Source organism: Leptonotus elevatus, chromosome 13 (assembly GCF_054856555.1).
Source record: "Leptonotus elevatus isolate MCC_2025b chromosome 13, RoL_Lele_1.0, whole genome shotgun sequence".
NCBI lineage: Eukaryota > Metazoa > Chordata > Actinopteri > Syngnathiformes > Syngnathidae > Leptonotus > Leptonotus elevatus.
In genome coordinates this window covers 6,579,882-6,605,621 of record NC_141251.1, presented here as the reverse complement: position 1 = coordinate 6,605,621, position 25,740 = coordinate 6,579,882, and the positions used below count along the sequence as shown (strand labels likewise).

Sequence of the window (25,740 nt, the reverse complement as noted above, 5' to 3'; positions counted from 1 at the left end):
ATACAATCATTTTTCTTTTTTCTTTCTTTTATTTAAAGTTTTTTTTTCTTTTTTTTTGTGAAAAGCATCCCGTAACAATTATTATAATTTCTCAGTCGCAATGAGTCACGTTAACAAAGGTCATTTTAGGGTTTATTATACAAGGCTTTGGCGCCATCTTGTGGATTCTAAGGACTATTGGCCACAGTTTAGGCAGCATTTTAGGGCATTTCACAAAACCCAAAAGCAGAGAACAGGTGATATTGAATAGAAATAGTGTGAATTGGTAAGACTCGCACCTTAAGGCGTCACTCTACTTAGTTTATTTATGGTGTCTTTGTCTTTTATTGCTACTCTCCAGTCTCTCTGTCACAATGACAGAATGAGAATGTTGCAGGTGCTGTTATGTCCAGCCCCCTCCATTGTATTGAACCAACACAGGAAGTAGTGAGGACACAAATGATACAGGTGAGTGTGGAAGAATTTACCCTGGGGCAGCTGCTGCCCACCTGACAGCTAACAATGCTTATGCCTGTGTTCGTGTGACCGTCAGGCTCGGCCCGGGAGGTGTGATGACCCCCCCTGGTGGTCAGTGATGCAAACAGGCCAAAGTGGGAGCTACTTTTTTTGTAGCAAAGTTGCACTCTGAAGCAGATGTGATTAGCATGAAGCACTGGTAAGTCCTGAACCCATGCACACACTGATCTGTGTTATGCTATGCTAAGCTTGGGGTTAGCAAGTCTTCTTCGCACGATTCAGAGTTGAGATTTGCGTGGGTTTTCTCAAAAATACTCCAGCTTCTTCCCATATTCCAAAAACATGCATGTTAGGTTCATTGACTAAATTGTCTATACGCGTCCCGCGTTGAACCCAGCCTGGCTGTCATTATTTGCGGATTAGTGCTACTAGCCTGCACCCGCTTCGATTTGGACATCTTTGCCACTTCCGTCCCATTGAGCTCTGGAGGAAGCAGAAACGCATCGTGCTGTTAATTAAGCCTGCACATGTGTGCAGTCACCCAAAGACGTCGCAAACACGTGGTAGCATAAAAAACACATCATGTACAGACATTTCTGCACTGAACACACATTGATATGTGAACATTTGAGCAGGCCCAAAAAAATAAGATAACACACCTGCTGAGGGCCCCCTGCATCTTTTCCAAACAATAACTTTTCTGCCAAATACATGTCAATTTACAGATAGAATGTTTCTTATGGCTTATTCAGAGTCGTGCATTTCTTAGTCATTCAAGTTCACACCCCTTACTGACAATCTTTTGCCCCTCGGGGGGGGGGGGGGGGCAAATTTTGCTTATGGCCCCATGGAGGCTTGTGACGGCTCTGCATCAATCCACGTGTTGACAAAGCGAAAGCAAATCAGTACAAGAGGGGAAACTGAAAAATAGCATTTATCGTCATGCTGTGGTGTCTGCTTCCCTCTGCAGGACCAACAAGCACGAGCAAGTCAGCATTAACTATCGTCAGTCACTTTATCACAGAACTGTATACATAGACTCTGCTTTTTATGACTATTGTTGTATTTTCCCCCAAAACGCATTTTACAGATTTACTGGTTGAGAAACAAACAAACATAAAAGACATTGAAGTTTTCAACCTATTTTAGGGGAAATGTTTCCTTAAAAGGAAGCTGGGATAATACATTTCAGCCCGACCACAGGTTATAATTCTATTCAAATGAAAAATTAAGTGAAACCAAAATGAAATCAAGTTTAATCTCACAACCAAAATAAAGTTAGACAATAGAGAAAGTCAACAATGGGGGTAAAAATCCTTTAAGGCCCAGATGTAAGCAAAGCCGGCTTCGTTTTACAAACAAATTTCGTGCACACAGAAGCATTTTAAGACTTGCCTGTGTCCAAAATAAGACGCTTAGGACGTTTAACGGCTGTAATGTATATGCCAAGTTTGGAGTGGCGCTGTAGCGCAGCCACAGGGAGTTAACAGAAAGCGTAGAAGAAGAAGAAGAAGCGAAGAAGACGAACACTTTTTTTTTTCTAACTTTATTGCAATCTACAGAACAAACATGGCTCTGCATGTATCGAAACAACATGAAAAAGACAAACACAGGAGAAGTGACAATGGCGGGTGATTCAAGTACAACACCGCTTGTTGTGGCGATAAAGAAGCAAAATATTGAGGCTGCTTATGTACGACAATGCGTCGTCATCGAGCTGCAACCATTACGTCATCACTGGAGGAGTATCCTGCAAATGTTGTCCAGACGGAAGCGTACGGGGCTCGTTTTGAAATCTTTCCACCCTGGAGCCCGGTTTCAAAAGTGATCGGTTTCAAACTCCGAAAACCGCGCCATCGTGTGGACAAACGGCGTAAACGGTAAGAAACGTGAGAATACATTGAAACTGGCTTTCGTGTGGACGGGGGTCTTACACAGCAAGTCAAATTGTCAACAGGTGTGTGGGTTGGACCCAGGTGCACTCAATATCTCCTGATTAGCTGGCTACACAAGCTAGCACGCAAAAAAAAAGGAAGAATTATAGTATTAACATGTTTCTTTTCGCAAAGGACCTTTGTCACCTTGAATTAATAATTGATGATTTACTCATTTCTGTTTCAACCCCCCCCCAAAAAAAATCTGGATGGAGCCAAATACAAGGCCTCTGTCAGCCAGGGCCAGCTGGGGAAGCATGTGAGGCCACTCAGTGTTCCTGCTCAACCTCAGCATTTATTTACCTTGCAAGTGGGGGCGGCCAAGATGATGGAGTATACGCTCAAAGGAAGGTAGGCCTACAGTGTGTATGTGTGTGTTTGCCAGAGGTGGAGAACTGAACACGGGTTGTCCGGTCCCTATGTGACACCGAAAATATATGCTCCTCACAAAAAGTGAGGGATACAGTACTCAACTTGAATGAATGGATCGTCGCCTTTACAAGTCAACTTAATTTGATTGGAAGGTTATGTAGAGAGCAGCACTTAAAGCCTCTTGGGGCTGAAATATAGCCCACCTCCAGAGGTGCTAGCCAACAGCTAGCTTGCAAGATAAAAGGCTTGCGAGACTTTTATCAACCATCAGACTGGCGGCGGGCTCGTCCACAGCACCACCTCCTTGCTGAGGAATTTAAATTTAAACACCAAGCAGTTCTGTAAATTGTGGCATAAATGGAAGTTATAGTTGGAGGTAAAGCTAGCTAGCTAGCTAGCTAACTGCATGATGTAGTTGTAGAAATGGGCCTTGTGATAAAACTGGCTGAATAACAACGGAATTATCTTCAAACATTTATGATGTATAAAGAATCAAATCCCTGCTTCACTTAGCAGGGTGTTAAATGACTTGAGAAGATTTGTGTGGTGTTTAGGAGACATGGAATATAGATGGGACTCAGATGAGGCCTATTTGTGAGTTGGGAGCCACTGCATCCTGTTTCCTTTGCCGCTCTCCCTTCCCGTCAATTGCACAAGTCCGCTCATTGAATGTGCAAGTGCATAAAAAGAACACTGTGTCTATCTGTTGGTACAGTGAAGGTATTTTCGTTTTAGTGTCTCCTCCTGAGTAAGCAGGGCCAAAACAAACACTAATCTCAATCCGCATGTTATTTTGGCAAAAATAACAAATCAAAAATAGTCAAACATAGGTTTCACCATCTTAATCACAACCTTCACATTGAAGCAGGCATAGCACAATTTTATTATGAAGGATGTAAAATATGCAATACAAAAATACATAATAAACTATGCTAAAAAAAAAAAAAAGAATTAAGATTTGGGTTTGTAAATTATGAATTTACATTGGAAGTCTATTTTCAAGTATTTCGTTCACTTTTTTTTTTTTTTGTTGTATCCTTCCACAAAAACTCAAATATCGTATGCATATAGGCAGGCACAGATCACATATAAATGATATAAATATCTACCATATTATGTCTACATCATTACTTTAGCAATATTATATTTGATTATTGTTGTTTGGTCATTTCTACAGTTTCACTGAAAATGTTTGATGTCGTTTTAACCAGTAGCATCGTATCTGTGAGACTTTTGTACACAATTCCCATAACTCCAAAATTAGTTGTACGACTGTATTTTTCAATTCAAAGCAAGCGTGACATTCATACGCTTATTGACATTTATTATTTATTTATTTTTTTTAATCATTATGCATTCAAACCAAGACTTGTTTCCCCTCTTCGACACGATGGACACATCTGCTGCTTGGCTGGGTGATTCTTCAACCTTTAGAGTGATTATCTAAGCGGCGTGGGGGTGGGATAAGGGGGCATCTTGATCAACAGCTGTGGGTTCGAAAGTGCTTTCACTCCACTGGGCAATTGGACAGGCAGAAAGTATGCAGACTTGAATGAGCTCCCTGTTTCCCTCTGGTGATCCGCCCCGCTGCCTTTTTTGGGGATCCATGGCAATTCCTGTGCATTCGGTGAAGTCTTTTCCATGCACATATTTTGCCAATGTCAAAAATAAAAGTCCTAGCCTACATGAAGAGAGGGTTAGTCAAGCCTTTGAGTCACACTTGACCTTTTAAGGCTTGAACAACAAGCTCACTCATACTTAAAACGTAATAGCCAAACTTAAATGAGTCGACTGACTGTATGACTTGTTTCCGGCTCCCTTGTGACTTCACTGTACCCGTTTTTGTCTTTCAATGCTTCCACACCAGCTGCGATGCTTTCATGTTCCCATTTTAAATCAAGGAAAGCTTAGGCTCTCGCATATAGGCACGTCCGACGCATGTGCCTTTTCACTCGCGTAAAAAAAGAGCAATTTCAGCAGAGTCGGAGGGAACACAATGCGCCCATTGACGTTGAGTCACAGTGGATACCTTCATACACCGGCAAAAAAGGGACAGTTAACGGAAACAGCACCTGGGTTTCCCTTAAAGACGTATAGGCCACGTTTGTACACTCAAATCGTCTCCTAAAGCTATCCAGAAATGTGCAGCTCATAAAAGCAGAAAGCTAATTATCAGACTGATTAGCTTTCAAGTGAAAATAAAAGTCTTAGCCACGTGTTTAAGGCACTAAAATATAACTAATTAAAGCCTTCGGTGGCTGGGATATATTGAAACCGCCCCACGCACTCCCCCCACACTTGCTAGTCAGCGTTTTTCTCTGGCTATCTTAGCTAGCTAGTTAACTGCACACGCCGGGCAGCCGCTAATGTGAATGAAGTCGCTCACGTTTGTATATAGTGGGGTAGATGCCCTGTTTTAGCCACAAACAAAACATTCTGGCAAACTGAAATGATGAAAAAAAAAGTTATATATTCCGCAGCTTAATATTACATAGGTATAACTATACCTACATGCATGTTTTCAGCAGTTATCTTCAAACATCTATAGCATATTTACTAATCTACGAATTCACTTTGCAAGGTCTTAAAACTTTCCAGGTCTTAACGTAATTACAAAACCCATTTGTATCCACATTGTGGACAGACAGCAGTTTATTAGTAGGAATGCTACAACAGCGAAAAGATACTTTGTAGGAGGTAGAAACACTAAACTGTTTTGCTACCGGAATGACTCCAACTTTCTACACACAATTTAATCCCTTTACAATTATAAAGCGGTACTTTGAAAATATTCATATTCCGTCGCACATAGACTGTATATCACATGAGAATTTCTCATTTTGGTTGAGTTCAGCTCTCACTTTACCTGAGTCAAAAAAAAATTAAAGCACATTTTGTTTTCTTGGCCACCACATCTATCACAGCATTATTATAAATTTTCAACACACAACACACATCCCTGAACGTCTAGATATAATCCATATAAATCACACAAAAAATACACTTTTTGTTCATGCACTAGCTTCCGAGTGGGCACAGTACGCATAATATTTCTCTTTGCCATACAGCTCTTTAACGTTGCACAGAACCAAATGTGGGCAAATACATTTTGGTCTGTGAAATACAATACTCCTGCATTTTTACTTTTGATGCCACAAGAAGCCAACACCATTGATAAATTCCTCCCATTTTTTTTTTTTTTCCGCATTTCGCAGCAGTGTTCAGTACCAAGCCCCCACAAGTAGCGGGAATAACAGTAAGGCACGGGGTGTCCAAAATACAGCCCGGGGTTATTTGGGGTCTGTCGTCCATTTTTAGCGGCCCATATCAACTTACTTTCTACACTACATGGCAAGGAAGCAGAAGAGAAGGGGAAAAAAATCATTCTCATCTCTCACCAAACACACAATACTAAAACTGTAACAACATTTCTATTCATGCTCAGTGTTGAGGTGAATTTAGTACAGACTGCTCGTTTTTGTTTTGAATGTGCCTATTACAGAGGCGGTACAATTCTGGTTTACCACCCAAAAACTCCAGGAAAACACATCAAATCACCAGACTGCTTATAAATAAATATATTTCTATCTAAATATACAGTTGCCTCAATTCAACCTCTGCGGATTACCATGATTTGGATTAATGACAATTCCCACAAAATAAAGTAGAATGTGATTTTTAAACAAGCACATATTACATTGGTGTTTCGTTATTAAGTTAAAAAATGACTTTGGCAGTTATGCTATTAAGCTAACGGTAGCTTTACCTACGCTGACGCATTAGTTGTAGCGTGTCAAATAGATTTGAGGTTTCTTTACGGCTCTTGGGAGAGAGAGTGAACAAATTTAACGAAACGTCCTGTCCTCACTCAAGCTGATGGACTTATTGACGAGCATCTCTGCGTTGTCCACAAACTTGTAACCAAACAACTTCATGTTCTGTCCGCACAGTCGCTGCACCGCCTGAGCCAGTGGGAAAGGAATACTGTATCTCCATTTCTCCGCCTGCTCCGACGAGTTCTTTCGCGTGGAGTAGACGTCATTGGCGCCCTGCGCGGTTTGGGTGTTCGTCAGTATCCACTCGCGGGCTTGAGGGCTAAACGGGATCCCCGTGAACTTGTACATTTCCTCGGCTTTCTGCATTGGGTTGCGAGCGACGTCCTCGTAGCGCACCAACATGTAGCGTCCCCTCAGCCAGCGAGGTTGTCTCAGGCCCAATTCTGCGAGCCACCTTATGTGGTCACAGTTTCTCTGCAGCCTCTTCCCCTCCTCGTCATTCTCAGGCAACTGACCGTCCCACGTCAAGGAGTTCCACGTTTGGTAGCGTGAGAAGGCCACCATGCGTGACGCTACTATGGCACGTGGATCTCGGACTAGTTGGATTATTTTGATGTTCAGGCGAGGGTCCTCCACCAGAGGCTGCAGGGTTTCCCAATGATCTACGCGGACCGTCTTCATGACTTGGTATCGTTTCGAAAGGCACGACTGCGAAGCGAGGGTCAGGTTGAGTGGACCACACTTCCGGTTCTTACAGTGGTACCTAAAGCAAGAGCACAAATTTTAGACCATTTTTAAAGAGAGCTCTTTTCCAAAAAGCTGTAAACGATTGCTCTTGCCATGTCATTCGGGTTAGAAGCACTGACCTATAGATAGTATGGACCAAGTGTCTAAGTGGGGAAAAAAGAGATTTCCTACATCAAGAGCAAACGGTTTTCTAGTTCCTAGTTTTAGGCCCAATCCCAATACCCCTCGTCTCATTCCTCCCCCCCCCCCCCCTTAAGAATGCTCGTTCACACGGACAAAGGAGTTTCCCAATTGTACGTAAACTGTTGGGGTAGCATTACAGACAAGGGCAGCAGGTCCCTTTTCACGAAGATAAGACGCCCTTACTACGGTCACGCTCCCTCTGCAACACAGGCGGGCACAATGGCAAAAGTACTGTAATGGCGGAAGTACTGTAATGGCAACACCAGGAAATTAAAAAAAAAGCAGGAAACCCCAAAAGAAGTAGAAAAGAGAGAGGAGAGATTAACGTGACAAAGGGTGCAGGGTGAAGAGGAAGTAATGGGATGGGCCTTTATAATTTTACAAAATCAACAATACCTCTCAAAATCCTCCTTGACGACGGGGGAACAGACGCGCTCTTCACACAGCGACAAACTGGAATATCTGCGGAACAGCCACGAGGCCACGTGGTCCTGGGGCGGGGGAGAGAGGAACTTCTCCAGAGGGGCGAAGTCGCACAGAAAGAGACTCTGGAGTACATCCCGATAAATTCCCTGCAACAAAGTGCTGTCCTTTGTCTTATTGGGCATTTGCTCGACGTGCCACAGTGGCTCAAAGAGGTAGAACATGTCCTCTCCGTGCTGGTTGAACATTTCACCCAAGAACGAAGAACCTGTTCTCGTGGCGGCCATGAGCAATATGTTCTTACGACCATTTGGAAGTTCTTGCTGTTGTTCCTGCTCCTCCGTTTGATTGGTGCGACGCTCTTCTGTAGAATTGACTTTGGAGAGCAGCATGTTGAGCGCGGTCGGGTTGTTTTGTGTTGTGTTGCTGTAATCCAGTGAAGACTGCGTTGTCTGCTGCGGAGTTTGCCTCTGCATCATTTTATCCGACACCCTGATGAGAAACCAAACAATTAGCAAGCAAGTGTTAAGAGGCGTAAAAAGTTTGAGATGCAAAATTGCACGTAAATCTTACCTTGATATGATATTACTTTCCTTTTCAATGATGACCAACGCCACGATAAAGATGAAGACAACAGCATATTTGATCTTCATTTTTTTTTGAAAGTCCTGGTGTGCCAACTCTGATTCTCGAGAGTCGATGTGGGGCTTCACATGCACGGGTTGCAGGTTCATTCTGCACCCAAAAAAAAAAACGAAACAAGAATAGTATGATAAACATTTATTATTAGCTAACGTCCATCCATCTTGTATAGCATCGACATTGCACCGTCAAAAGCTGGCTGTGATTTCAACACAATTATCCCCATATTTGGATGTGCGCGCATTAATTAATTAAAAGTGGTTGCGCTGCATGATGATATTATATGTGAGTTAGTATTTTTTGCATCAGCAATTTTAAGTTGCATTGTCCACCCCCCCCCCCCCCCCCCCAATTGAACTTTTTCTTTTTGAGCATCTGATAGACTATATTCCCATATCCCATCATGCGATTTGGACCCGTCACGAGAATGATTAATTTTCGCATTTCAAGTATATAATTAAACAAAAATTTCAGGCCCTTGTTGGGCGCTTGTGTGCTCTGTAAGTAAACATCACCCAATTATCTCAGTTTTAATACGTCACGACCGTCAAAGACTGAGGCACTGGAGCTTGCGCACTTTTACATATTCAGGAGTTGCTGGAGCGTTTGGCAACTCGGACTATTTGCTCAAGCAGAAACACACATCAGTCTGTTTATCATCTCGCTACAAATTGCATTAATGGCTGCCTTCACAAGTGGAAATACTGAGAGGTGAATTCCCACTAGAGGCTTGGCTGTTTTGTTTTTTTCTGGGATGGTACCGTAAATCAACTGTCACTGGATAAACAAGAAATTCATTCAAATTAATTGAAGCTGCAAGCACTGATTAATTGGCCCCCGCGTGTGTGCTGAAAGAGGACTCGAAGTGATTTTGATTTGATGATTGATAAGTTGAGTGCCCTTTTATACTCATATTTAGTGTTCAAAAAGGTTTTCATTTGTAGTTTAAACTAACTTTCTTTAACCTCCAGCATCCCTTGAGATACCTTGGTCAACAGCAGAACGCGGGGTGTATTTTTTTTGTTATTGTTTGTTTGTTGGCTCCTATCTTAAATCCATCCAGTTGTGTTGTACTAGCATCGTTCAAGCTAGCTAGAACTAAGCTAACCTGCTTTCGGTCCAAACTCCCTTTGTATGCGACTTTTATGACATTTGACCAGACTGGGCGTAATTGGTGGCCTGCATAACAGTTTGATGCTCATTGGCTGTCCAAATATTCGCTTCTGAGCGTTGTGCTCGAACGTAGCATTTGCATGCATGTACACCACTCGCTTCAGTGGGTGTGAACGCCACGCGAACCGGCTCGACAGTGACGTCATTGATCGGGCGTGTTCTCCGATTAGAATTTGATTAAAGTGTGCTTGACTCATTTAGCCATTTTCAGCAATAAAAAGTTAATATTTTGTCTAGAAGTACTTTGATAACTTCATTAGTTTCCACGTATCATTAAAAACACATTTTGCCACTCCCTGTCGACTGAAAATGGCATCCCAGGTGCTCGGGAACCAGGTAATGACCAATCACGGCTCACCCGTCTGAGCTTGGTCATGGGACGTTCGCAAGCTCAGCCACGATTGGTCGTTACCCTGACTTATGCTTGTTAACCTTTAAACAAAAAAAGAAATATAGATGACCTCACGACGGAGAATAACATTTGTTTTAGTCTCTCTGCACCTTTCTTTTCATCAATGGTAAATATTTCCCATGTAGGTTTGTTTGGACTCAGGAACCCTGGTCCTCGAGAGCCACTGTCCAGCTTGTTTTCCATGTCTCTTTACTCCAACACAGCTGACTCAAATGATCAGCGAAGCCTGATAACGATCTTGTTCATGAATCAGGTGTGTTGGTGGAGGGAGACGTGGAAAACAGGCAGGACGGTGGCTCTCGAGGACCAGGGTTCCCTACCACTGCTCTCGTGTTCTCAACCCCGGTCCTGGGGTACCCCTATCCAGCCTGTTTTCCATGTCTCCCACAGCCAACGCAGCTGAGGATCGTTATCAAGCTTCATGCAGAGCTTGCCAATTAGCTGAGCGTTTGAAACACCTGTGTTGGCTGTGGGAGACATGGAAAACAGGCTGGATAGAAGTACTCCAAGACCGGGGTTGAGAACCACTGCTCTAGTGGAACGCAACACTTTCCAATTCACTGATCTGAATGTATGACTGGAGAGCCGATAGCCCATACACGCCTGTGCAAGCCGTTGAAGCCACAGGGCGGCCATCTTGCTCCTCCCATCTCGTGAGCAGACTACTGTATAAACTATACGGTATACGTACAGATTAGACAGATACAGGTCTTAGTGTAGGGCTGGGGGAGGGCTGGTCTTTTTTTTTTTTTTTAACAAGTGGACGGTATGTGCTGCTTTGAAGAGCCCCTTTTTATTTTATTGCTGTCATTCGACCCCAATATTAGATTTGGCAGAATCATCTTTTGTTGAAATACAGGTATAATTCTTTAATTTAAAAATAAAAATAATTCCTCCTGTAAACATCATTAAGCATATAATTTATACATGTATTTAAGGCAAGTGTCTTAAAATGTCTGAAGTCCTCTTGCTTAACAAATTGAAGACATGAAATGATGCCTTTTCTACTAAGTACGGTCTCAAATGTTCTCCAATGGGCTAGATGCCACGGACTTCTGACTTCCGGGTTTTACACGTCGTCAGCGCCGTTTCCGGCGCTCCCGCTCGTCTCGGCTATCTCAAATGCTTCGGGCACTGAGACGGACACTACACACTCGCAGCCTCGCACCCGTCGACGGGAACGCGCAATTGCGGGGCACAAGGCCCACACGTCACAAACCGGAAACAAAGTTGATAGGTGAAAACCCGGAAGTCCCGCCTCCTCCGTGGCATATAGCCCATTTGGATACTGTAAACTTATAGGACGGTATGCCGCTAAAACGTTTCTCGGGAGGAGCAATGGCGGCCTGTCGGCTATCCAGTCATATGTTCAAATCAGTAACAACACCGTTAGCTACTTTTTGCTAAAATAGGGATTTTTTTAATAGGTTTTTGGTGAACTAACGAATACACGCACGCACGCACACGCACATACACATACTCACCCACATACAAAAAAAATTACAAAATTAAAAAAAAGAGAGCAATGATGATGACATTACCGAATGAACAATACTGAGCTCTTCAAAAAACAACAACAACAACAAAAAACATGACCATGACTAGCGATTGAATTTGTTATAAAGACTTAGCCATACAATCCAGCCACATTTGAGGAACGTGAGTTTGAAGCTCCACAAGTAACAGTATCGTAGCCTATGAGGTTTATCCGAGGCGCGATTATTGCTAGTTGAAACGGATCGTCCAGCTCTTCGGGCCACAAGCTCGGCTACTGACCCAAGTTGTTGCCAGCAGGTCTCCAGTGTGAGGCCAAAGTGAAATCAAGTGTGCTAAACACGATTCCATTCATTTGCAACATTGGCATGACTCTCCCCAAAATATTCCCAGTGAAACATTACTCCGATCAGATTACACATTGCTGGATTTTGGGCCTGGTGCTTAATCTGTTGGGTGAATAGCTCGGCGGACTTGCGTTGTGCCTGTGCTGCTGCACAGTCCACTTCACTCTATTTTCAAACGATGCTTGTAGCAGACGTGTGTGTGACGTCAAAACTGTTGAAAGGACGTCTATATTTTTTGGGTTTGTTGGTTCTATTTTTGTTTTATGTTATACTGTATGTTCTATAAGACTGCGGCTTTTTGGAAGCGCTATATAACTAAAGATGACTTGATTTGACTTCTGTGAGCCACAATACTTGGACAGTAAACAGCTAACGCCATACCTCGAATAAAGGCTTGAAAACGGATTAAAGCAGTGTTGTTGTTTTTTTTAGAACGTGAGTATGCCGTATGTGTTAACATACAGTAGCAGTTGTTGGAAGGTTCATAATTGTTGTAGCATTTATGCTAATATTCTATTGATGGCATTTGACATTATGGATTAGCATTAGCATTAAGCTAGCAGACATTTTTTGGACAAAATTCTCTGGTAGGAAAATGGCTGCCTCATTCAGCTCTATAGAATGTCTCACAGACAAGGCCACATATGGGACAGCATTGAGTCTGTATGGAAATGTGACAGCTGAAGCAACGGGGAGCTCATTCAGATGCAGATGCTTTTGTCACATTTTGCTGCTTAATTCATATTTTACAAAGGCAATATTAATCAGAATGCCGTGTTTAGACTGGTGGGGGCGCATGTAGCATATTTGAGTAAATTTGGGGGATCTTGTGGCTTCCCCTTTAAATATACATGCAAATGATGGTGACAACATGGTGGGGGAGCATGAGTGTGGTACTGGTACCCATTTCATTCAAGCATATAGGGGGAGGGGGTACTTACTGAATAGAAGCATTTCACACATTTCCACACATGCAGTGAATGCACACTCATGAATATTGCTGAATGCCATAAAGTGTACAGCAGCAAATGTAAAAAAAAACAAAAAAACATGAGTTACATTACACACCTGTCAACGAGATGAAGAAACATCGTTCTGATGAGCATGCGCTATACCTCCACATTTTCACGACTGTCACACCCTCGTTACATTTTACCACTGTACGTATATTGTGAATAAGGTGACAATTATGGTTAATGTTATGGTACCTTTTCGTACGTTTTAAAAGGGCCCGTTCGATCGGCCTATACAGCGTGTTAATGGCGTACGCATTTCGGTTATGTTTATAATTGATATTAACCGACCTTTACGTTGTTCTTCTGTCTGTGGTCGAGGGAGAACCTTCATCCACGCAGCATCTTGCTGCATTGTCCCCGGCAAGGACGCACACTGCCTCATTGTATCCACGAGCCACACACGAGCAAACCCCAGAAATATCCACGGGTCCGGAGAAAACAATTATTAGTTAAAAAATAACAAATACAATTTAAAAACTCCAATTGTGACCAAGACTCACGAAATGTTATCCTAAAAGTCCCCTAGTCAAAAAGAAAGAAACTTAGCTATCTCCGGTCCTTCGAACTTTTTTCTTCTGTCACGCATCTCTTTCTGTGTATTGAATGGAGCGCGTGAGAATCGTGAAATGTCCCGTTGGCCAAAGTCACGTGACACGCCCCAAAACTTTCCACGCGCAGACACATAAACAGGTTGGGTTTAACAACATATACTGTACAGTACAGTCGACCACATAGCCCATTAATTTTTTTCCTTCAATTAAATATATATATATATATATATATATATATATATATATATATATTTTGTGGGTGGGTTGTTGTTGATGTTGTTTTCATTTATCGTGGAAAAGGTCCACATTACAACGGTCCTGAAATCTAAACCAAATGACGACGTATCAATATTCAAGAACTTTTAGTTCTATATGACATTTGCAGACCACTCAGGTTGGCGAATAAATATAATATTTTCCTTTTTAACGATTTGTTTTTATTCTGGAATTTGACAATGGAATGTAATTTGCCCTGTTATTTTTTGTTTCATATTTAAAATTTTCTTGCTGATATTTTTAGCATTTCATCCTGTTTTTTTCCCCCCGTGATTTCTTTGCCTCTGTAAAATACAGTAGCATATGGATTTGCCTGATATGTGTGAAATACAAATAAAGCTGCCTTGCCTTTACTTTCTACTTTATTATTACTACAATTATACTCGTAATTGATTGTGGACCTGTTGCATTGAAGTCAAACCCAATTTTGAAGTTAATTCAATACAGTATCTAAACGCAAAAGATACGGTAACCATTTCTAACCACTAGGGAGCAGCAGTGTACAAGAATTTGAGTCAAGAGCATAGTCAGCAAATTGTGCTTTTCTTGTCAACATTGAATTAGAAAAAAAACATTTTGCTTATGTATTAACGTTTTGTTGCATTAAGTTTGAATGTCACATAACAGCATTAAATATTTCTGTATGAACATTTTGGTTATTAGGTTTTTAATACAGCATTTGTCCTCCAACTTGTCCATATTATTTTTCGTGCTTGAATCTTTTTATTTGTCCCATCGTTGACTACATTTGCAGTGTGGCCTCCCTCACGGTTGAGATGCAATCTGATCACATACATATTCATAACAATAACATACATTTAGCCCTCATCACTTGAGTTTCTAACTTTTACTGCAGTGTTTCATATATTTTGGGCTTATGAGTTATGATGACTGTGTGTAGTCACTGTGCACACACACTCTCTGCGGTTTATTAAATGAAGGGGGGGTCTGTGTGACCCCACAGTCCACTCTGCATGGACAGATTAAAGGAGTGACCTAGTTTTATTGGAGTGGACCGGGACTAAAAGCAAACCTCTGCCCTTGGCCAACCACACTGGAGATTATGAATAATAATCCAAAATGGGCAAAGCTGAATTGGGTATCTTGACGACAGGTGCTCGGGCAGACAGTGTGATCCTGTGCTCACACAAGTGAGGTAAAAACTTTGACCGAGTAGTGTAATTTTTACTTCTTAAAATGGACCTGTCAAAAAGTAGTGCTTTGCCGCCATCTTGCAAGCATTTTTGTTCCTAGGAACAATGTTGAAGTGGGTTGAAGAGCTTTATTTAGACAAAAGCAGTGCTTTGCCACCATTTTGGTGCTAAGGAACTATGTTGACGTGAGTTGAGGTGCTTCATTTGGACAACAGTAGTGATTTGCTGCCACATTGTTGGCATCTCCGTACCAAGGAACTATATTCAAGTGAGTGGAGGAGCTTCATTATCATAAATGTAGTGCTTTGCTGCCATCTTGTGGCATCATGACGCCAAGGAACTATGTTGAAGTGAGTTGAGTAACTTCATTTGGACAAATGAGGCTTTTTTCTTTCGTCCTCCCTTGCCCTTGATGTCATCAACTTCGAGTACCAGTAATATGTTGATATTATTACATTAAAAAATCTGTATTTTTACTGAGTATGGTGTATTTAATTAACTTTTTTTTTTTTAATATTTTTGTCATGTCATTAGATAGATTTTGATTCTCATTTGCTCCCCATGAAGTATATGACACAGCGTTACACATTTTTGTATCGTATTGACGGTTTGTATCATTTCAATGTGATAGTGGTGGAATTAAAAGATGGATTAAATCCCCAATGGAGGCCCAGGTAGCAAATAGACGGTCCGCCACTGTGTACATTTGGTGCACTTTGGATTTCAGTAATCTGAAATGTTCCTGGCATGTGTTCTCTGCGCGCTACATGTTCTCCCGACACTTTTACGCTGCATTCCAGTCGTGCAGCCGAACCAAGAGCCAAACTCATTCTCTGTCGACATCGCTTCTTGACCGCGGGCCAAAAAACATGCGTGATGACACGCTCGCCTCAACATGTTTTCTCATGTAATACCGCCATGTCGTAAAATGTTTCATTTTGATCAACTGATTTACAAAATCCGGTTGCAATATACGTAGTTTGCTTTCCTCTTCTTAGTTAACAAGTGAACTGCTTCATTAATAGTGACCATAGTCCGGACTTTGACTAGGTCACTCCAAAACCTTCATTCTGTTTTTGTTTTGTTTTGTTTACGAGGTTTTCTGATAAAGTCGTCCAGGCCCTGAAATGGCAAAGCAGCCCCAGAGTATCACACGACCACCACCGTGTTTGACTGTTGGTATGATGTTGTTTTTTCAGAAATGCTGTTAAATCATTTGAACAGAGATGTGCAGACTTTTTATATCAAAATTATCAAAATGGTCGTGTTTATTGATGATGACGAGCAATCCACATCAGAAGATGGCTACGCTTGCAGCGACGGGCTCAAGTCATAAGCGCGTGGCAGAATTTCCCAGCATGCACCTCGGTCAGCTATTTTCTTATTTTTAAAAAACAAATACAAATTTTGGTTATGGTTTTCTTCGATGTGCGTCGTGTAAAGTAGAGATTTTCATCAAACACGCACACAAATCACAAACACGAAACATGCTTGTAAACATGAACTCTTATTGACCATTTGCATGATCCGCATTGTCGGCGGCCATTGTGATTTACAGTGAAGTCCGACGTCTGCACAGACAGAGGCTGTGCATTACAAGATGAGGCTGGATTAGACCGCAGTGGGTTGGTTAATCTTTTCGGCCTGCCATCTGCCAGCGCCATGAGAATTAAACCTCAAGCCGTAGCCTTCGCCATACATCCAATGCACAAGGTAGCCCATCTTTTCCGATTCACTTCAATGACAGATGATCCTGCTGGAAAATGGCCCAACACGCCTATTGCTGCCTTTGTTCTTGTGTGTTTGCATCTTTAAGCCGCGTGTACTTGTATGTAAAGTACTTAACTACGTGTTCTCTGCAACAAAGCAGCAAGCGGCTGCTGAGCTCATGTTGTTTACATTCATCCGCCGCTACTCAGATTAGAAAGTCGATTGTACTTCAGCACGAGAATGGACAGTGAAAGGTTTAGTCATGCTTCTTAATCCTTTGGCGTGCAATGAGTTTTAATAAGTATGAAGTGAACAATATGTGGCCTCTTTTTGTTTGGATGCAAGTTAGATTTTTATGTTATTTATATATATATATATATATATATATATATATATATATATATATATATATATATATACGTACATACACACACACACTCATGCAGCTTCTGCATAAGTGTGGCTCTCCTTTCCCAAATGTGAGGGCATTGCAGTAAATATACTGGGGAAAAAAGTATTTAAAAAATATATTGGGGGGTCATTAGTATTGGCCCCCATTTTAGAATTGACATAGTGGAGGTCACTGTCTCTGCCACAACACTCCAACCAGAGCGATGTAATCCCATCAGATCATTCGCTGCTTTCATCTGCATCATCCTCTGTTTTATGATTCGACTAATTGGAGCAAATAGTGACTTTTTTTTTTCTTTTCTTCGTCCAACAGATGGTTGTGGAGTGCACAGCAGATGGTGCACAACATCAAGTAACCTCTGGCACAGAATAGATGCTGCCTGCTTTTTAAATCCCTCTTTTGTCCACTGCAGTGGACCAAGCATTTCACTTTAATTTCACTTGTCAATTGTTAGGTTTGAAGACTTATTAATCATTACGCAGGATATGTTAGGAATGTCATTCATTTAAGTATGCATTAGGGCTGAACTACTTTAGAAAATTGTCTTATTGCAATTTTACCTCCTCAATATTGCGATTGTGATTTAATATATGATAATTTTTTGAAGGTCCTCTTTCATTGCATTGTACACCTTTTTATTTATTTTTTGCTGTTATAGGCTAGGCTTACGCTAAAATCAAATCAAATGAACCGTGAACGTATATGAAAGCAAGACGAACGATCTCCAGGCCGAGTCTGCGATGTTTTGCGAAGAAGCCCATTTGGACTTGAGCAGCACCAGGAGGGACTCTTAAGAAGTGTCATTGGATTAGCCGGGGAGCATCTGCCTTCAGTCGGATAGCAAACACCTTGAAAGGTGCACCTCATGCGCTCGCCTTCATGGTGCCACTTCATCGCTTTATGTTTTAAAGGATGAAGCATGTGAAGATTACACATTTGCCACTACTCTTTGCTTTTTTGCGAGTCTGCTTGGGTAAGTTTATTGTGATTTATAAGTGTGTGTGTACTGTTGGTTCAGGAAGGGAGGATCTGCGGTTAAAATATATTTATGTGGTTGATATATGGATTCAGGCTCATGTTGTGAAATTGCAATCTGAAGATATTAATACACACCAAAAAAAGCATTAGCGTCAGAGATCTATATAAAGAAAAGGTTTGTAGGGAGGCTGACGTAACTCACTTTTAATCCAGAAGGGACCAAGAAAGGGAATGTTTGCACCATCCTATCTTGTATTGATGATAAGTGATAGGGTAATAAAAGTACAGTTTTGCTAGCCCTTGTAGAATACTACTTTAAAAATGTTTAAAAGTATTTGGCTTTTCTGTACTTGACTTTCTTACAATAAAGCATTATAATAAGGGGGGAAACACACACACACACACACAAAAAGGCTTCAGATATATTTTCAATTTAAATTAATTAAGTTTACTTCAGCAGTGTGGTTGAAGATCTCCATTTTGGCTAATGATTGAAGTTAGCTAACACATGCTAGCTTGGCCTTCATGTTAGCCTTAAGGCTAAACAAGCTCATGATACTTAAAAGAACCTTGACATTTTGGCTTCACTTGAATTAATATAAATTATTTTAACTTGCCTCAGTGTACTTCTTCAGGGTGGAAGGGGAGTTTTTTGGATGTCAATATTTCTGTTTTCGTTAGGTTTTCATAAGAGGAATGTAGTCTTTAACTCAAAACTTTGAAAAATGATTATTGAGAGGACATGACTATACTACTAACTACTACACTACTATACTATACTCCAAGTTTCAAGAGTCAACAAGCGTTTATTTCGTAAATGTAGTGGAGTCAAAAGTGAAAGTGAAGTACATGGCCTATGATACGTAAAACTGAAAAGTAGTACAGTAAGTATTTGTACTCCATTATTACATTAAAAGACTGGCACCATGTTGACAACCTTCTTCATATTACCATTGGCTTATCAGTGACTAATCCATCATATCCTTTTTCCTTTTATGTCCTTCAGCTCAAGCAGACTTTGCCCCGCATTTCTTTGACAATGGACCGTACAGCCGCAACGGCAACATGGGTCTGTTCAGCCTCTCGGAGGACACGCCCGTTGGTGAGCTTGTTCTCGTGACCACCAGCGTGCTATGATGCTCATGTGTCAATGTCAAACGCACAGCAGCTGTTGTGTTGTGTGACATGTGTAGAGTACATGCTCATGCCATGACACTTTCCATCTGCTGGTTGGTGGGCAACCTGTTTAATTGAGGGGTCTCCCCGTCATACCTTTAGTTGCGCGAAACAAAAGAGGTGGGGACTCGATTGTCACATGACTTGACTATAGTCCGACTTAAGTCGCCCCTATAAACCCACAAAGGCGTGTAAGCAACATTAAGTTACAGCGTTGGTTATGTATTAATATAATGAGACAATAACCTGTTTTGTTGAGAAAGTAATTTTGTTTAACACAGGATTTAAAATGATTGCATTTCTTTTTAGGTACACAGATTTACTGTCTTAATGGCACTGACCCTGAGGGCCAGGAGGTGAGCTACGGCCTTTCGTTTGATCCAGGTTCCAAGCAGTACTTTAGGGTCAACCCCAAAACTGGAAATATTACCTTAGTGCAAAGTCTGGACCGAGAGGTGAACATTAAGGACGCTAAAATTTAAGAGTTTATAAATACAACGTATTTGAAGAAATATAAACTTGTGTTCTTTCTCTGCTCAGAAACAAGATTCATTCGATGTTATGGTCAGCATTTCAGATGGCAAAAGCAAGGTAACACTCTTCTGATTGCTATCAGTACTCACTGTAGAGTAAGCCTAAGGCCACCGTGTTGTTTTAGCAGAAAAAAAATTGAACTCTACCAAGGCCGAACTGTTAACAAAAATGGCACAAAAAAAGGCAGAATGTGAAATGGTTGATGGCTAAGGTTATCTGCTAGTGCCTAGCTTGCAATTAGCTTGCCAGAAATTAGCAGGTTGCTACTGTCATTTGTTACCTAAGGAAGGATAGCTTATTGGTTTCACATTTTACAGCAATGTGTTGTATGATGTTACGCATGCCAGACTAAATATACAATATAGCAAAAGTTGTTGTTTTTTAATCAGTGGGGTTCTTCCTTTTCAGGTTGTAGAAAGAGTGACAATATTTGTGATGGACACAAATGACGAGAAACCCGAATTCCAAAACATGCCTGCCATCATTGACGTCCTTGAAGTATGTGGGTTTTACAAACCAACCTCATAGCTAGCTAGCAGCTACCTAGCTAGGTAGGTAGGTAGGTAGCTTATAGATAGATAGTGTTGGATTATTAACATTGTTTTTCTGTTTCAATATATATTCTTCAAAGTGTTTTTGATTTTAGTTAGATAAATACAACTGTTCCCCATATGTTAGTTTATCTGTGGTCTTGGTTCTCTTCCCTGTCAATAGTGAGGTGTCTGATTTAATCTAAACAACCAGAGGTGTTGGAACAAAAGGTCGGTCCATAAACAACCCTGGAGCCAGGACGTGGTGGGGGCCGGGTGTTTTACCCACGTCCTTTGAGTTGATCAAGACACCTCCTGAAGGGGGATAAAACTGGGGGATGTGTAGACTTTAAGACACTTGTTTTGACAGGATGTGCCACATGGGTTGGGCTATGCCTGGAAGGGCAAAATGTACTTCTTATCAATAAAGGGGGTGGGAACTGTTAGGTATATATGGGTGAGTGTTGTTTGAGAGTGTTACACTTCTGGGACCAGGGCTATTTGAGCCGGGTTCTAGAGATGCCTTTCAGACTCTGAAATAAAGCTAGCAAAACTTCTCCACGAGACTTCAACTTTGAATTTTATTTGAACACGCAGAAATCAGAGGAATGATTTCCAACAATAGATATATGGATAGATAGATAGCACCATTAGTTAGCGCGCTATTAGCAAGCAGATAGATAGATAGATAGATAGATAGATAGATAGATAGATAGACCCTTCACATTCCTGCAAACATCACATTTTATATCCTGTATGTGTGTGCTCATTGTAGACCACAGAGTCCGGATACAGCATCTTCAAAGCACAGGCGGTGGACAAAGACACGGGTTCGGGGGGATCGGTCAACTACTACCTACTGGTAATTGGCAGCAATGCACCCACCCCACACACAAACACACAGACGCACATTTTGATAACCCCACTACACGTTTACACCCTCGTTTAATTATTTTCTACCATCAAATGATGCATGTGACAACCGGTCCAGATGCAGTGACAATGATTTGCTCCGTTTCATAGTGAGCGTTCATGCATTAGTCGTGAGGATTAACATAACAATTTCATTTGCGCACGTGCGGCTGATTTGGCGACGGAATGGCCATCAACGTTAGTGTGCACTTTGGGGCTTTTAAGAGCATCTGGCCCGTGGTGGCGAGGACCAGCGAGACGGCGCACATCTGGACAGGGGCAGCTTTCACCTGCATATATGGAGCATATGGGCTCCTTACATCCAGATGGACAAAGAGAAATGCACTACGTGGCCTAGTTCAAGCGGCCCCTTAGTGTTTTCATGCATGTTTCCATCTGAGCACTCTGGGTGCTCGCTCACGTGACAGCTCGTAATGGAGGTTCAACTGATGGGCTTTCACTCATGTGACCTTGTTTGAGTCAATTTGCTCTTTTCATTTATTTATTTTTTAATCCTGCTTTTATTGTGCTCTCCGTTGCAGAATGCGCAGTCCAGTTTGTTTGCCATTGACAGACATAGCGGAGTCATTCGCGTCAAGGTTGAGGAAACGCTGGACTATGAGAAAACAAAAACACATTTTGTCGTTGTCATTGCAAAGGTATGCAGTAGATCACAGCACATTTTAATGTTCAGAGATAAAGTTGCGTAAATTTCCTCCAGGTAGGGGCTATGTATACATATATATTAGGGGTGTAATTAAAACCGATTTGAATTGTAAAATTGTTTATGATTAGACCAAATTGAATCAATATGTTTTAAAAGGTTTCTTTGAATCGTATCGCACCTCATTTATTGACATTTTTTATCAAATTGTGTTTTGTGAAAAACCCATGCCTCATATAAATGTATTTGAATTTAATTAACTTGAATAGTTTGTGCTTTCGAGAGCTTTTACATGATGCCAATTCATAAAGTGATAAAGTCAACCCCAAACATTTGCTTTGACAATAACATTTCTATGCAGCCCCATTAGTCTAAAAATGGTATTCTGGTTAATATTGCGTTAGTGGAATATGAATTAAGCAGCAACATCTAGCCGTTTTTATCCATCTCACGGACGACGGCCATTTTGTCACTTGCTGTTGACTGAAGATGACATCAATGTTGCACAGGTCTCAGTAACAACCAATCACAGCGCAGCTTCAGAAAACAGGTGAACTGTGATTCGGCATTGCCTGAGCCCTGAGCAATATTGATGTCATCTTCAGTCAACAGCAAGTGACAAAATGGCCGCCCCCTGAGATGGTTGGATTTTGCCGCATAACTGGATTTCCACAAATGTAATATTAATCAGAATGTCATGTTTAGACTAGTGAGGTGACATATAACATGTTATTGTCAAGATATGTTTAAGGTTGACTTCCACTTTAATAAACCTGATTTTCCATGACTTTTTTGCAGGATGGTGGAGGCACTTTCAATGACAAAGAGCAATTTTTGTCATCCTCGGCAACCTTGACAATTAACGTGATAGATGCGCAAGACACGCCGCCTACTTTTCTCGGGACGCCATACTTTGGCTACGTTTATGAAGTGTCCCTGCCTGTGAGTATATACTTTGAATTGCTTGCCATTTACAGCTTGTGTTCGTATTTTAATTTAAATAACTGTGATATTCTGTGTTTCGTTTCCCAGGGATCTGAAATTTTCACTATTGTGGCCAAAGATGGGGACGTGGGAAATCCAAATCCAATTCGTTATTCTTTTGAAGAAGGTAAGTTCAGAAAGTAATTATTGTGAAATATACCCTCAAAAAAATGTGTCACACGTATGCTGCCACTCTGGTCGACATATGTTTATTTGTTTATAGGTGATGATGGCGTTTTCAGCATCAATGAGACCACTGGCCGGATCACCTTGCTAAAAAGTCCCATGTTTCTAAAGAGAGAAATCTTTAACATTAAAGTCAAAGTAAGTACTCAGAAATGTGTGCTTTGATATATTTGTGATGAAATTGATCATATTTAGACGTATAAGGTTTAGACGATTTGCACTTATATTAGGAATCAGTTAAGATATCATGTCTGACTTAAACCAAATCTTTTCTTAGGATACATACATACACAATTTCGAAAATCTTTTCATATGGGCCTAATTTGGACCCCCCCATTCCAGGCATCTGAAATAAGTCCCACGGGTCGTCTACTAGACTACGGCGAGACCACGGTGGTGATCCGCGTGGTTGACTTGAACAACAACCCGCCGACTTTCTATGGCGAAAACGGCACCCAAAGCACTTTTGAGCTGACCATGTACGAGCATCCCCCAGAAGGGGAGATACTACGGGGGCTTAAAATCACAGTCAACGACTCTGATCAGGTGAGCACACCAAAGCGAAGGAACACTGGTGTTGCGTAACATTCCACACGTTCGCATTTCACCATTTAACTAATGAGAAGTGGTTTGAACCGACGTGGTGACCTTTGTGGCTATGAGACGCCTTTGAGCCGCCGTTATCGCTCGCAATCCTGTTCAAGGGCGCAAATTAAAAGCTAAATGTGGCATTTGTCAGCTTACGCAAGGCTCGTTTTGATTCCAGGTATAAAAATGTGATTGTGATGACTGCTATTGATTGTTTCTTGGAATGCCATTCATAGTTCTATACAATTATTTTCGTGTGATTGAAATAGCTGGTTGCTGCATGGATTATGTTGTCTATATAGCACAGTGCAAAGAGTGGATAGGGCTATATAGAATAGTACGAGGTGTGTCTGGAAAGTTCCAGGACTGGTGTCACAAAGTGATGCCGTTAAACCGCCATTTTGAAGTCCTACATGTCTTCAAAATGGGTCCCCTTGATTACCCCTTCAAGTCAGAAAACTGGCAGGGGGCCAGGTCATGTGAGTAGGGGACAAGGAACTGACTAAAAGTGTGGTATGAATATAGTATTGTAACACAAACAAAATTATTACTGGTATCGATTATCCGACTCAACTATATTGATAGGCAGCGGCAAAATCTTTTAATTCATTTGTGGTAACCCGCCACAGGTAAATGAGTAGCAGCTGTAATGTTTTATTTTGCTGAGCCAACCAGTCAGTCATTGATGATCGACAAATTACAGACGTCACAGCCAGTCATAAAAATTAGCATAAAATGCAAAATATTGGCCGATCCGATCCAGCTGATCAGATTTGTGTACACTAGCATGCAATGTTGTGTACTTTTAGGGCGCCAATGCAAAATTCAACCTGAGGCTCATTGGACCTGGAAGAATGCTACGGGTGGTCCCACAGACGGTACTGAACGAGGCCCAAGTCACAATCCTGGTGGAAGACTCGGCAGCCATGGATTATGAGAAGTATCACTTCCTCACGTACAAGGTGTGTGCGTTGTTAAGGGAAAACCATAATTTTCATAGTTTTTTTTGGGGGGGGGGGTTGTCTGCGTGTGTGTGAGTTTGTGCTCTTTAATTTACCTGAAACCTGTTATAAGTCCAAGACCCTTCACCTTAACCGGATAGTCCAGAGTCCCAAAGTTATCAGGTGGTCAGAGGAAGGATCAAAGGAAGCAAAGATGAAGCAAAGTGAAATCCAACACCAACACTCCACCCACAGAGTTACAAATCCAGAATCTTTCACCAACCCCAGATATATCTGAATTCCAACAGGATTAGGGCGGCATCAAGAGACCAGAGGAAAGACTATAGGAAGGAAGGAAGGATAGATGAAGCAGTGTGAGATCCACAAACGCCAACCTCCACTGATTCAGCGACCAGTGGGAGAAGCAAATTATTTTCGAGTTTCAGTAGATGCTGGTGTGGTGGATCTGGCATGCCTGAAAAGCTCCACCAAAGAGGGGAGCCGTCGACCTCGGCCCGACAAAGCAAGCATCATTTTCATTTTAAGAAATTTGTCTCTTTCAGCTACTCGCTGTCGAGATCGACACACCCGAGAGGTTCAGCTCCACGGCCGACATCATCATCCATCTGCTGGACACCAACGACAACGCGCCTAAATTCTCCTCGGACTACTACATCGCCAGAATCCCGGAGAATTCACCTGGCGGCTCCAATGTTGTGTCCGTCCTGGTGAGCCAGTCGCCCATCATCCCGTCTAAAAATACACCCGCATCAGCGTACGTCACTGAATGCTCGATTTGAACAAAATGCCAGAAAGAGGCTTTAATTCTCTAAATGTAGACTTTTGGTGCTGAGGTAGGGATAATATGTGAAAACATGTAGATAAAAGCTAGGCGAGGGAAGCTGCCAGATGGCTATCACTTTCATTTTGTTGTGTAACACCAAATTCCCAGTTTTTCCTCTCTCTTTTTTTTTAAGCTGGACAAAATATGTGCAGACATACTGTGTTCTGAACAATTTGAAGGTCAAGTTAGTTATTTGGGAATGTTACTGAAACACTGCCCGGCTGATTGATCCAAGCCGCAGAAAAGAACCCATTTTTGTACTTTGGTCATCCAGTCGTCCTTCACATGAGCGCCGCTTGAGTTCAGAGGTGGCACAGGGGGCGCC

General features: G+C 41.6%; 2 protein-coding genes across 6 annotated transcripts in view; one reads left to right on the top strand and one right to left on the bottom strand.

Annotated features, from left to right (window-relative positions):
- Window positions 1-417: 417 nt before the first annotated feature.
- cdhr1a (cadherin-related family member 1a) overlaps window positions 418-25,740 on the top strand; it is a 31,356-nt gene continuing 6,033 nt past the window's right edge. For 2 of the 5 annotated variants that reach the window (XM_086093439.1, XM_086093443.1), the window contains exons 1-16: window positions 418-447; window positions 533-655; window positions 2,019-2,741; window positions 17,391-18,051; window positions 19,063-19,158; window positions 19,542-19,687; window positions 19,773-19,823; window positions 20,175-20,264; window positions 21,072-21,158; window positions 21,751-21,867; window positions 22,671-22,814; window positions 22,905-22,983; window positions 23,080-23,180; window positions 23,385-23,588; window positions 24,440-24,592; window positions 25,135-25,299. In XM_086093439.1, coding sequence (XP_085949565.1) covers window positions 17,991-18,051; window positions 19,063-19,158; window positions 19,542-19,687; window positions 19,773-19,823; window positions 20,175-20,264; window positions 21,072-21,158; window positions 21,751-21,867; window positions 22,671-22,814; window positions 22,905-22,983; window positions 23,080-23,180; window positions 23,385-23,588; window positions 24,440-24,592; window positions 25,135-25,299 — 1,494 coding nt within the window. In that variant the 5' untranslated portion in view covers window positions 418-447; window positions 533-655; window positions 2,019-2,741; window positions 17,391-17,990. Of the gene's footprint in view, window positions 448-532; window positions 656-2,018; window positions 2,742-16,558; window positions 16,670-17,390; window positions 18,052-19,062; window positions 19,159-19,541; window positions 19,688-19,772; window positions 19,824-20,174; window positions 20,265-21,071; window positions 21,159-21,750; window positions 21,868-22,670; window positions 22,815-22,904; window positions 22,984-23,079; window positions 23,181-23,384; window positions 23,589-24,439; window positions 24,593-25,134; window positions 25,300-25,740 lie in introns of those variants that run through there. The other 3 variants (XM_086093441.1, XM_086093442.1, XM_086093440.1) reach the window with 3 other exon arrangements.
- chst3a (carbohydrate (chondroitin 6) sulfotransferase 3a) lies at window positions 3,690-13,584 on the bottom strand. Its single transcript, XM_086093200.1, has 4 exons — window positions 13,264-13,584; window positions 8,465-8,626; window positions 7,865-8,383; window positions 3,690-7,301 (listed from the first exon to the last, which is right to left on the bottom strand). The coding sequence occupies exons 2-4, from the start codon at window positions 8,623-8,625 to the stop codon at window positions 6,608-6,610; spliced, it is 1,374 nt and encodes a 457-aa protein (XP_085949326.1). The 5' UTR covers window position 8,626; window positions 13,264-13,584; the 3' UTR covers window positions 3,690-6,607.